This window comes from Schistocerca cancellata, unplaced genomic scaffold (assembly GCF_023864275.1).
Source record: "Schistocerca cancellata isolate TAMUIC-IGC-003103 unplaced genomic scaffold, iqSchCanc2.1 HiC_scaffold_1150, whole genome shotgun sequence".
Lineage (NCBI taxonomy): Eukaryota > Metazoa > Arthropoda > Insecta > Orthoptera > Acrididae > Schistocerca > Schistocerca cancellata.
In genome coordinates this window covers 1,834,759-1,846,996 of record NW_026047149.1, presented here as the reverse complement: position 1 = coordinate 1,846,996, position 12,238 = coordinate 1,834,759, and the positions used below count along the sequence as shown (strand labels likewise).

The 12,238-nt window shown below is 56.8% G+C and overlaps 3 protein-coding genes across 3 annotated transcripts; all 3 read left to right on the top strand.

Moving 5' to 3' along the window:
• Window positions 1-1,314: 1,314 nt before the first annotated feature.
• Window positions 1,315-5,237, top strand: LOC126159935 (sialidase-like). The gene is made up of 3 exons (XM_049916742.1): window positions 1,315-1,741; window positions 2,596-3,619; window positions 4,124-5,237. The coding sequence occupies exons 1-3, from the start codon at window positions 1,315-1,317 to the stop codon at window positions 5,235-5,237; spliced, it is 2,565 nt and encodes an 854-aa protein (XP_049772699.1).
• Window positions 5,234-6,337, top strand: LOC126159934 (uncharacterized). Its single transcript, XM_049916740.1, has one exon. The coding sequence runs from the start codon at window positions 5,234-5,236 to the stop codon at window positions 6,335-6,337; it is 1,104 nt and encodes a 367-aa protein (XP_049772697.1).
• Window positions 6,334-7,812, top strand: LOC126159933 (trophinin-like). The gene has a single exon (XM_049916739.1). The coding sequence runs from the start codon at window positions 6,334-6,336 to the stop codon at window positions 7,810-7,812; it is 1,479 nt and encodes a 492-aa protein (XP_049772696.1).
• Window positions 7,813-12,238: the final 4,426 nt, after the last annotated feature.

Genomic DNA, 12,238 nt, shown 5'->3' with positions numbered 1-12,238 from the left:
CTGTGCTGTCCTCGCAAGCTGTGCTGTCCTCGAAAGCTGTGCTGTTCTCGAAAGCTGTGCTGTCCTCGAAAGCTGTGCTGTCCTCGCAAGCCGTGCTGTCCTCGCAAGCCGTGCTGTCCTCGCAAGCCGTGCTGTCCTCGCAAGCCGTGCTGTCCTCACAAGCTTTGCTGTCCTCGCAATCTGTGCTGTCCTCTCAAGTTGTGCTGTCCTCTCAAGTTGTGCTGTCCTCTCAAGTTGAGCTGTCCTCTCAAGTTGAGCTGTCCTCTCGAGCTGTCCTCTCAAGTTGAGCTGTCCTCTCAAGTTGAGCTGTCGTCTCAAGTTGAGCTATCAACTTGAGCTCTCCTCTCAAGTTGAGCTGCCCTCTCAAGTTGAGCTGTCCTCTCAAGTTGAGCTGTCCTCTCAAGTTGAGCTGTCCTCTCAAGTTGAGCTGTCCTCACAAGCTGTGCTGTCCTTGCAAGCTGTGCTGTCCTTGCAAGCTGTGCTGTCCTCGCAAGCTGTGCTGTCATCACAAGCTGTGCTGTCATCGCAAACTGTGCTGTCCTCGCAAGCTGTGCTGTCCTAGCAAGATGTGCTGTCCTTGCAATGTGTGCTGTGCTGTCCTCAAAAAGTATGCTGTGTTCACAAAGTCACATACACTAACTATGTGTTCTGTCATTGTGCGGATTGCAAAAGCATCTGTTACTGAACTTGCAAGATATACCTTGCATGGGGAAGTGACTGCTTACGCAAAACTTACTATACTGTCCTCAAAAAGTATGCTGCTGCACAAGGTGTGTTGTCCTCGAAAGATGTCCTTTCCTTGCAGGCTGTTTTGTCCCTGCAAGGGGAGTGGATTCTGTGCAAGGTGCGCGGTGCGCTGTCCTCACTGGTTGTGCTAGTCGTGAAAATTATTGTCCCCCACATGGTGAGCTGTATTGCCAACATGTGCTAACCTCATAATGAGTGCAGCAATCAGAAGGCATGCAGTCATTGGAACACATAATTTTTCAGAAAATATGCCTTCTTCATATATTGTACTATCCCCACACAGTGTACTAACATTACAAGGCGTTCTCTCCTCTTGGGGTGTGCCTCCCTTATAAAATGTCCTCTCATTCCAACATGTGCTCTCCCTTTAAGATGTGCAGACTGCCTAAAGTGAGCTGACCTCTGCAAATCTGCCATCTTCTTAATGCTTGATGTACTCAGCAGGTGTGCAATTTTATTGGTGTCTTGTGTTCTGAAGGTATCTTTGCAGGGCGAACTGTCTTCGCATGGCATGCTAACTTCACAGGTGTGCTGTCTTCACTAGGTGTGCAGTGCTTGCAAGGTGTGATGTCCCTGCATGGTGTGCCATTCTCACATGGTGTGCCATTCTCACATGGTGTGCCATCCTCACATGGTGTGCCATCCTCGAATGGTGTGCCAACCTCGAATGGTGTGCCAACCTCACATGGTGTGCCATCCACGCTTGGTGTGCCATCCTTGCAAGGTGTGCCATCCCCACAAGATGTGCCTTCCTCACAAAGGGTGCCATCCTCACAAGGTGTGCTGGCCTCGCAAGGTGTGCTGTCCTCGCAAGGTGTGCCGTCCTCGCAAGGTGTGCCGTCCTCGCAAGGTGTGCCATCCTTGCAAGGTGTGCTGTCCTCACAAGGTGTGCTGTCCTCACAAGGTGTGCTGTCCTCACAAGGTGTGCTGTCCTCACAAGGTGTGCTGTCCTCACAAGGTGTGCTGTCCTCACAAGGTGTCCTGTCCTCGCAAGGTGTGCCATCCTCGCAAGCAGTGCTGTCCTCTCAGGGAGTGCCATCCTTGCAAGGAGTGCCAACATTGCTAGCTGTGCTGTACTCACATACAATGCATGACAAGCCCCCCTTGCAGAGCAAGCTAAGCTCACATTGTGTGGTTCTACCATCCCAAGATGTTCTGACCTCACATAATGCGCTGTCCTCAGTAGGGATGCTGCCCTCAAATAAAGTGGTGCCCACACTTCACGTTCTGTCCTTCAATAGAGTCACTTCCTAATAATATGTGCCATCTAAGATCAGTGTAGCCTCTCACAATCTGTACTGTCTTTCGAATGTGTGTTGGCCCTGGTAGATGTGCTTTCCTTTCATGGTGAGCTGTGAGCTACGCTGACAAGAGCGACTGATATCAGAACGTATGCTCCTCTACCTGTAGCAACATGTCTCTTTCTTAAATTATCTTAATCACAACCTGGGATTATTACATTAAAAGAGCTATCCCACAAGGTGTACTGACTACACGTCATGATGCTTGGACATGGTTTGCAGTCCTTACGTCCACAAAGATCTTCTCACTTATTAGGAGTGACGAAATCAGACTACGCAGTATTAACAGTGTGTGAAGACTTCGCAAGGTGTGCAGCCTTTTTAAGGAGTGCGGCCTTTTTAAGGAGTGCAGCCCTTGCAAAGGGTGAGACTTTCAATGACTGGAGCCTTCACAATAAGTGCAGACTCCACATGGAGTGAGTGCAGCCTCCGCATGGAGTGCAGTCTCTGCATGGATTGCACCCTGCACTGGGAGTACACCTTTCACAGGGAGTGAAGCCTCCACACGGAGTACACACTTCGCACAGAGTGCAGTCTTTGCATGCAGTGCAGTCTTTGCATGCAGTGCAGCCTTCGCATGGAAGGCAGCCTTCGCATGGAGTGCAGCCTTCGCATGATAGTGCAGCCTACGCATGGAGTGCAGCCTTCGCAAGGAGTGCAGCCTTCGCAAGGAGTGCTGCCTTCGCATGGAGTGCTGAATTCGCACGGAGTGCTGCCTTCGCACGGAGTGCTGCCTTTGCATGGAGTGCTGCCTTTGCACGGAGTGCTGCCTTCCCAAGGAGTGCTGCCGTCGCAAGGAGTGCTGCCTTCACAAGGAGTGCTGCCTTCGTAAGGAGTGCTGCCTTCGCAAGGAGTGCTGCCTTTGCAAGGAGAGCTGCCTTCGCAAGGAGTGCTGCCATCGCAAGGAGTGCTGCCTTCGCAAGGAGTGCTGCCTTTGCAAGGAGTGCTGCCTTCGCAAGGAGTGCTGCCTTCGCAAGGTGTGCTGCCTTCGCAAGGAGTGCTGCCTTTGCAAGGAGTGCTGCCTTCGCAAGGAACGCTGCCTTTGCAAGGAGTGCTGCCTTTGCAAGGAGTGCTGCCTTCGCACGGAAAGCATCCTTTGCAAGGAGTGCTGCCTTTGCACGGAGTGCTGCCTTCGCACGGAGTGCAGCCTTTGCACATAGTGCTGACTTTGCATGGAGTGCTGCCTTTCTACAGATTGCTGCCTTCGCAAGGAGTGCTGCCTTCCCAAGGAGTGCTGCCTTAGGACGGAGTGCTGCCTTCGCTAGGAGTGCTGAATTCGTACGGAGTGCAGCCTTCGCAAGGAGTGCAGCCTTCGCAAGGAGTGCTGCCTTCGCAAGGAGTGCTGCTTTCGCAAGGAACGCTGCCTTTGCAAGGAGTGCTGCCTTTGCAAGGAGTGCTGCCTTCGCACGGAAAGTATCCTTCGCAAGGAGTGCTGCCTTTGCACGGAGTGCTGCCTTCGCACTGAGTGCAGCCTTCGCACGTAGTGCTGACTTTGCATGGAGTGCTGCCTTTCTACAGATTGCTGCCTTCGCAAGGAGTGCTGCCTTCGCAAAGAGTGCTGACTTCGCAAGGTATGATGCATTCGCAAGGAGTGCTGCCTTCGCAAGGAGTGCTGCCTTTGCATGGAGTGCTGCCTAAGCAAGGAGAGCTGTCTTTGCACAGAGTGCGCCTTCTCTCGAAGTGCTGCCTTCGCAGGGAGTGCTGCCTTCGCAAGGAGTGCTGCCTCCGCAAGGAGTGCTGCCTTCGCAAGGAGTGTTGCCTTCACACAGAGTGCTGCCTTCGCAAGGAGTGCTGCCTTCACACAGAGTGCTGCCTTCGCACGGAGTGCTGGTTCACACAGAGTGCAGCCTTCGCATGGAGTGCTGCCTTCGCATGGAGTGCTGCCTTCGCAGGGAGTGCTGCCTTCGCAAGGAGTGCTGCCTTTGCATGGAGTGCAGCCGTCACACGTAGTGCTGCCTTCGTACCGAGGCCTGCCTTTGCACTGAGTGCTGCTTTCGCACGGAGTGCTGCCTTTGCATGGAGTGGAGCCTTCGCACATAGTGCTGCCTTCACACGGAGTGCTTCCTTTGACACAGTGCTGCCTTCGCAAGGAGGGCTGCCTTCGCAAAGAGTGCTGCCTTCGCAAGGAGTGCTGCCTTTGCACAGAGTGCTGCCTTTGCAGGGAGTGCTGCCTTTGCACAGAGTGCTGCCTCCGCAAGGACTGCTGCCTTTGCATGGACTGTTGCCTTTGCATGGACTGTTGCCTTTGCAAGGAGTGCTGCCTTCGCAAGGAGTAATGCCTTCGCAAGGAGTGCTGCCTTCGCAAGGAGTGCTGCCTTCGCAAGGAGTGCTGCCTTCGCAAGGAGTGCTGCCTTCGCAAGGAGTGCTGCCTTCGCAATGAGGGCTGCCTTCGCTAGGAGTGCTGCCTTCGCAAGGAGTGCTGTCTTCGCAAGGAGTACTGTCTTCGCAAGGAGTGCTGTCTTCGCAAGGGGTGCTGTCTTCGCAAGGAGTGCTGTCTTCGCAAGGAGTGCTGTCTTCGCAAGGAGTGCTGCCTTCGCAAGGAGTGCTGCCTTCGCAAGGAGTGCTGCCTTCGCAAGGAGTGCTGCCTTCGCAAGGAGTGCTGCCTTCGCAAGGAGTGCTGCCTTCGCAAGGAGTGCTGCCTTCGCAAGGAGTGCTGCCTTCGCAAGGAGTGCTGCCTTCGCAAGGAGTGCTGCCTTCGCAAGGAGTGCTGCCTTCGCAAGGAGTGCTGCCATCGCATGGAGTGCTGCCTTGGGACAGAGTGCTGCCTTCACTAGGGGTGTTGCCTTCGTACACAGTGCAGCCTTCGCAAGGAGTGCTGCCTTCGCAAGGTGTGCTGCCTTTGCAAGGAGTACTGCCTTCGCAAGGAGTGCTGCCTTCGCAAGGAGTGCTGCCTTCGCTAGCAGTGTTGCCTTCGCAAGGAGTGTTGCGTTCAGAAGGAGTGGTGCCTCCGCAAGGGGTGCTGCCTTCGCAAGGAGTGCTGCCTTTGCAAGGAGTACTGCCTTCGCAAGGAGTGCTGCCTTCGCAAGGAGTGCTGCCTTCGCAAGGAGTGCTGCCTTCGCGAGGAGGGCTGCCTTCGAGAGGAGGGCTGCCTTCGCAGGGAGTGCTGCCTTCGCAAGGGGTAATGCCTTCGCAAGTAGTGCTGCCTTCTCAGGGAGTACTGCCTTTGCAACGAGTGCTGCCTTCCAATGAGTGCTGCCTTCGCAAGGAGTGCTGCTTTCGCAAGGAGTGCTGCCTTCGCAGGGAGTGCTGCATCTGCAACGAATGCTGCCTTCGCAAGGTGTGCTGCCTTCGCAAGGAGTGCTGCCTTTGCAAGGAGCGCTGCCATCACAAGGAGTGCTGCCTTCGCTAGGAGTGCTGCCTTCGCAAAGAGGGCTGCCTTCACAAAGAGGGAGTACTGCCTTTGCAACGAGTGCTGCCTTCCAATGAGTGCTGCCTTTGCAAGGATTGCTGCCTTCGCAAGGAGTGCTGCCTTCGCAAGGAGTGCTGCCTTCGCATCGAGGGCTGCCTTTGTAGGGAGTGCTGTCTTCATAAGGGGTTTTGCATTCGCCAGGAGTGCTGCCTTTGCAAGGAGTGCTGCCTTCGCAAGGAGAAATGCCTTCGCAAGGAGTGCTGCCTTCGCAAGGAGTGCTGCCTTTGCACAGAGTGCTGCCTTTGCAGGGAGTGCTGCCTTTGCACAGAGTGCTGCCTCCGCAAGGAGTGCTGCCTTTGCAAGGATTCCTGCCTTCGCAAGGAGTGCTGCCTTTGCAAGGATTCCTGCCTTCGCAAGGAGTGCTGCCTTCGCTAGGAGTGCTGCCTTTGCTAGGAGTGCTGCTATCGCTAGGAGTGCTGCCTTCGCAGGGAGAGCTGCCTACGCAGGGAGTGCTGCCTTCGCAAGGAGAGCTGCCTTCACAAGGAGTGCTGCCTCCACAAGGAGTGCTGCCTTCGCAAGGAGTGCTGCCTTCGCAAGGAGTGCAGCCTTCGCACGTAGTGCTGTCTTCCCACGGAGTGCTGCCTTTGCACAGAGATCTGCATTCGCAGGGTGTGGTGCCTTCGCAAGGTGTGCTGCCTTCGGTAGGAGTGCTGCCTTCAAAAGGAGTGCTGCCTTCGCAAGGAGTACTGCCTTCGAAAGGAGTGCTGCCTTCGCAAGGAGTGCTGCCTTTGCTAGGAGTGTTGTCTTCACAAGGAGGGCTGCCTCCGAAAGGAGGGCTGCCTTCGCAGGGAGTGCTGCCTTCGCAAGGGGTAATGCATTTTCAAGTAGTGCTGCCTTCTCAGGGAGCACTGCCTTTGCAACGAGTGCTGCCTCCCAATGAGTGCTGCCATCACAAGGAGTGCTGCCATCACAAGGAGTGCTGCCTTCGCAAGGAGTGCTGCCTTCCCAAGGAGTGCTGCCTTCGCAAGGAGTGCTCCCTTCGCAATGAGGGCTGCCTTTGCAGGGAGTGCTGCCTTCGCAAGGGCTGGTGCCTTTGCAAGGAGTGCTGCCTTTGCAAGGAGTGCTGCTTTCGCAAGGAGTGCTGCCTTCACTTGGAGTGTTTCCCTTCTAAGGAGTGCTGGCTTCGCAAGCAGTGCTGCCATCGCTAGGAGTGCTGCTTTCGCAAGGAGGGCTGACTTCGCAGGGAGTGCTGCCTTTGCAGGAAGTGCTGCCTTCGCAAGGAGTGGTGCCTTCACAAGGAGTGCTGCTTTCGCAGGGAGAGCTGCATCCGCAAGGAGTGCTGACTTCGCAAGGAGTGCTGCCTTCGCAAGGAGTGCTGCCTTCGCAGGGAGTGCTGCCTTCGCAAGGAGTGCTGCCTTCGCAAGGAGTGCTGCCTTTGCAAGGAGCGCTGCCATCGCAAGGACTGTTGCCTTCGCTAGGAGTGCTGCCTTCGCAAGGAGGGCTGCGTTCGCAAAGAGGGCTGCCTTCGCAGGGAGTGCTGCCTTCGCAAGGGGTAATGCCTTCGCAAGTAGTTCTGGATTCGCAAGTAGTGCTGCCTTCGCAAAGAGTGCTGCCTTCGCAAGGAGTGCTGCCTTCGCAAGGAGTGCTGCCTTTGCAATGAGGGCTGCCTTCGCTATGAGTGCTGCCTTCGCAAGGAGTGCTGCCTTCGCAAGGAGTGCTGCCTTCGCAAGGAGTGCTGCCTTCGCAAGGAGTGCTGCCTTCGCAAGGAGTGCTGTCTTTGCAAGGAGTGCTGTCTTTGCAAGGAGTGCTGTCTTCGCAAGGAGTGCTGCCTTCGCAGGGAGTGCTGCCTTCGCAAGGAGTGCTGCCTTCGCAAGGAGTGCTGCCTTCCCAAGGAGTGCTGCCTTGGGACAGAGTGCTGCCTTCGCTAGGAGTGTTGCATTCGTACACAGTGCAGCCTTCGCAAGGAGTGCTGCCTTCGCAAGGTGTGCTGCCTTTGCAAGGAGTACTGCCTTCGCAAGGAGTGCTGCCTTCGCAAGGAGTGCTGCCTTCGCTAGCAGTGTTGCCTACGCAAGGAGTGCTGCGTTCAGAATGAGTGGTGCCTCCGCAAGGGGTGATGCCTTCGCAAGGAGTGCTGCCTTTGCAAGGAGTACTGCCTTCGCAAGGAGGGCTGCCTTCGCAAGGAGTGCTGCCTTCGCTAGGAGTGTTGCCCTCGCAAAGAGGGCTGCCTTCGCAAGGAGGGCTGCCTTCGCAGGGAGTGCTGCCTTCGCTAGGAGTGATGTCTTCGCAAGGAGGGCTGCCTTCGAGAAGAGGGCTGCCTTCGCAGGGAATGCTGCCTTCGCAAGGGGTAATGCCTTCGCAAGTAGTGCTGCCTTCTCAGGCAGTACTGCCTTTGCAACGAGTGCTGCCTTCCAATGAGTGCTGCCTTCCCAAGGAGTGCTGCTTTCGCAAGGAGGGCTGCCTTCGCAGAGAGTGCTGCCTTTGCAGGGAGTACTGCCTTCGAGAGGAGTGGTGTCTTTGCAAGGAGTGCTGCCTTCGCAAGGTGTGCTGCGTTCGCAAGGAGTGCTGCCTTTCCAAGGAGCGCTGCCATCGCAAGGAGTGCTGCCTACGCTAGGAGTGCTGCCTTCGCAAGGAAGGCTGCCTTCGCAAAGAGGGAGTACTGCCTTTGCAACGAGTGCTGCCTTCCAATGAGTGCTGCCTTTGCAAGGAGTGCTGCCTTCGCAAGGAGTGCTGCCTTCGCAAGGAGTGCTGCCTTCGCAAGGAGTGCTGCCTTCGCAACTGGGGCTGCCTTTGTAGGGAGTGCTGTCTTCGTAAGGGGTTTTGCCTTCGCCAGTAGTGCTGCCTTTGCAAGGAGTGCTGCCTTTGCAAGGAGTGCTGCCTTTGCAAGGAGTGCTGCCTTTGCAAGGAGTGCAGCCTTCGCAAGGAGTGCTGCCTTCGCAAGGAGTGCTGCCTTCGCAAGGATTGCTGCCTTTGCACAGAGTGCTGCCTTTGCAGGGAGTACTGCCTTTGCACAGAGTGCTGCCTCCGCAAGGAGTGCTGCCTTTGCATGGACTGTTGCCTTCGCAAGGAGTGCTGCCTTTGCAAGGATTGCTGCCTTTGCAAGGAGTGCTGCCTTCGCTAGGAGTGCTGCCTTCGCTTGGAGTGCTGCCTTCGCAGAGAGTGCTGCCTACGCAGGGAGAGCTGCCTTCGCAAGGAGAGCTGCCTTCACAAGGAGTGCTGCCTTTGCAAGGAGTGCTGCCTTCGCAAGGAGGTCTGCTTTCGCACGGAGTGCAGCCTTCGCACATAGTGCTGCCTTCACACAGAGTGCTTCCTTTGACAGAGTGCTGCCTTCGCAAGGAGGGCTGCCTTCGCAGGGAGTGCTGCCTACGCAGGGAGTGCTGCCTTCGCAAGGAGTGCTGCCATCGCAAGGAGTGCTGCCTTCGCAGGGAGTGCTGCCTTTGCAAGGAGTGCATACTTCACACGGAGTGCAGCCTTCGCACAGATAGCTGCCTTCACATGGAGTGCAGCCTACGCACAGTGTGCTGCCTTCGCAATAAGTGCTGCCTTCGCAGGGAGTGCTGCCTTCGCATGGAGTGGTGCCTTCGCAAGGAGTGCTGCCTTTGCAAGGAGTGCTGCCTTCGCAAGGAGTGCTGCCTTCGCAAGGAGTGCTGCCTTCACAAGGAGTGCTGCCTTCGCAAGGAGTGCTGCCTTCGCAATGAGGGCTGCCTTTGCAGCGAGTGCTAGCTTCGCAAGGGGTGGTGCCTTCCCAAGGAGTGTTGCCTCTGCAAGGAGTGCTGCCTTCGTAAGGAGATATGCCTTCGCAAGGAGTGCTTCCTTCGCTAGGAGTGCTGCCCTTCTAAGGAGAGCTGCCTTCGCAAGGAGTGCTGCCTTCGCAAGGAGTGCTGCCTTCACAAGGAGTGCAGCCTTCGCACGGAGTGCAGCCTTCGCACGTAGTGCTGCCTACCCACGGAGTGCTGCCTTTGCACAGAGATCTGCATTCGCAGGGTGTGGTGCCTTCGCAAGAAGTGCAGCCTTCGCAAGGTTTGCTGCCTTCGCTAGGAGTGCTGCCTTCAAAAGGAGTGCTGCCTTTCAAGGAGTACTGTCTTCGAAAGGAGTGCTGCTTTCGCAAGGAGTGCTGCCTTCGCTAGGAGTGTTGTCATCCAAGGAGCGATGCCTTCCAGAGGAGGGCTGCCTTCGCAGGGAGTGCTGCCTTCGCAAGGGGTAATGCATTCGCCAGTAGTGCTGCCTTCTCAGGGAGTACTGCCTTTGCAACGAGTGCTGCCTCCCAATGAGTGCTGCCTTCGCAAGGAGTGCTGCCTTCGCAAGGAGTGCTGCCTTCGCAAGGAGTGCTGCCTTCGCAATGAGGGCTGCCATTGCAGGGAGTGCTGCCTTCGCAAGGGAAGGTGTCTTCGAAAGGAGTGCTGCCCTTCTAAGGACAGCTGGCTTCGCAAGGAGTGCTGCCATCGCTAGGAGTGCTGCTTTCGCAAGGAGGGCTGACTTCGCAGGGAGTGCTGCCTTCGCAGGGAGTGGTGCCTTCGCAAGGAGTGGTGCCTTCGCAGGGAGTGCTGCCTTCGCAGGGAGTGATGCATCCGCAAGGAGTGCTGCCTTCGCAAGGAGTGCTGCCTTCGCAAGGAGTGCTGTCTTTGCAAGGAGCGCTGCCATCGCAAGGAGTGCTTCCTTCGCTAGGAGTGCTGCCTTCGCAAGGAGGGCTGCCTTCGCAAAGAGGGCTGCCTTCCCAGGGAGTGCTGCCTTCGCAAGCAGTAATGCCTTCGCAAAGAGTGCTGCCTTCGCAAGTAGTGCTGCCTTCGCAAGGAGTGCTCCCTTCGCAAAGAGTGCTGCCTTCGCAAGGAGTGCTGCCTTCGCAATGAGGGATGCCTTCGCTAGGAGTGCTGCCTTCGCAAGGAGTGCTGAGTTCGCAAGGAGTGCTGCCTTCGCAAGGAGTGCTGCCTTCGCACGGAGTGCAGCCTTCGCACATAGTGCTGCCTTCACACGGAGTGCTTCCTTTGACAGAGTGCTGCCTTCGCAAGGAGTGCTGCCTTCGCAAGGAGTGCTGCCGTCGCAAGGAGTGCAGCCTTCGCAAGGAGTGCTGCCTTCGCAAGGAGTGCTGCCTTCCCAATGAGTGCTGCCTTAGGACGGAGTGCTGCCTTCGCTAGGAGTGCTGCCTTCGTACGGAGTGCAGCCTACGCACAGAGTTCTGCCTTCGCAAGAAGTGCTCCTTAGCAGGGAGTGCTGCCTTCGCTAGGAGTGCTGCCTTTGCACAGATTGCTGCCTTCGCACGGAGTGCAGCCTACGCACAGAGTGTTGCCTTCGCAAGGAGTGCTGCGTTCGAAAGGAGTGCTGCCTTCGCAAGGAGTGCTGCCTTCGCAAGGAGTGTTGCCTTCGCAAGTAGTACTGCCTTCGCAAGGAGTGCTGCCTTCGCAATGAGTGCTGCCTTCCAAGGAGTGCTGCCTTCGCTAGAAGTGCTGCCTTTGCACGGAGGTCTGCCTTCGCAAGGAGGGCTCCCTTCGCAGGGAGTGCTGCTTTTGCAACGGGTAATGCCTTCGCAAGTACTACTGCCTTCGCAGGGAGTACTGCGTTTGCAACGAGTGCTGCCTTCCAATGAGTGCTGCCTTTGCAAGGAGTGCTGCCTTCGCAAGGAGTGCTGCCTTCGCAAGGAGTGCTGCCTTCGCAACGAGGGCTGCCTTTGTAGGGAGTGCTGTCTTCGCAAGGGGTTTTGCCTTCGCCAGGAGTGCTGCCTTCGCAAGGAGAAATGCCTACGCAAGGAGTGCTGCCTTCGCAAGGAGTGCTGCCTTCGCACAAAGGGCTGCTTCGCAAGGAGGGCTCCCTTCGCAGGGAGTGCTGCCTTCGCAAGGGGTAATGCCTTTGCAAGTACTGCTGCCTTCGCATGGAGTACTGCCTTTGCAACGAGTGCTGCTTTCCAATGAGTGCTGCCTTTGCAAGGAGTGCTGCCTTCGCAAGGAGTGCATCCTTCGCATGGAGTGCTGCTTTTGCTCAGAGTGCTGCTTTCGCAAGGAGTGCTGCCTCCGCAAGGAGTGCTGCCTTTTCATGGACTGTTGCCTTCGCCAGGAGTGCTGCCTTTGCAAGGATTGCTGCCTTCGCAAGGAGTGCTGCCTTCGCAAGGAGTGCTGCCTTCGCAAGGAGTGCTGCCTTCGCTAGGAGTGCTGCCTTCGCAAGGAGTGCTGCCTTCGCAAGGAGTGCTGCCTTCCCAAGGAGTGCTGCCTTAGGACGGAGTGCTGCCTTCGCTAGGAATGCTTCCTTCGTTCGGAGTGCAGCCTTCGCAAGGAGTGCTGCCTTCGCAAGGAGTGCTGCCTTCACAAGGAGTGCTGCCTTTGCACAGATTGCTGCCTTCGCACGGAGTGCAGCCTACGCACAGAGTGCTGCCTTCGCAAGAAGTGCTGCCTTAACAGGGAGTGCTGCCTTCGCATGGGGTGGCGCCTTCGCATGGGGTGGCGCCTTCGCAAGGAGTGCTGCCTTCGCAGGGAGTGCTGCCTTTGCAAGGAGTGTTGCCTTCGCAAGGAGTGCTGCGTTCACACGGAGTGCTGCCTTCGCAAGGAGAGCTGCCTTCGCAAGGAGTGCTGCCTTCCAAGGAGTGCTGCCTTCGCTAGAGGTGCTGCCTTTGCCCGGAGGGCTGCCTTCGCAAGGAGGGCTCCCTTCACAGGGAGTGCGGCCTTCGCAAGGGGTAATGCCTTCGGAAGTACTGCTGCCTTCGCAGGGAGTACTGCCTTTGCAACGAGTGCTGCCTTCCAATGAGTGCCGCCTTTGCAAGGAGTGGTGCCTTCGCAAGGAGTGCTGCCTCCGCAAGGAGTGCTGCCTTCGCAACGAGGGCTGCCTTTGTAGGGAGTGCTGTCTTCGCAAGGGGTTTTGC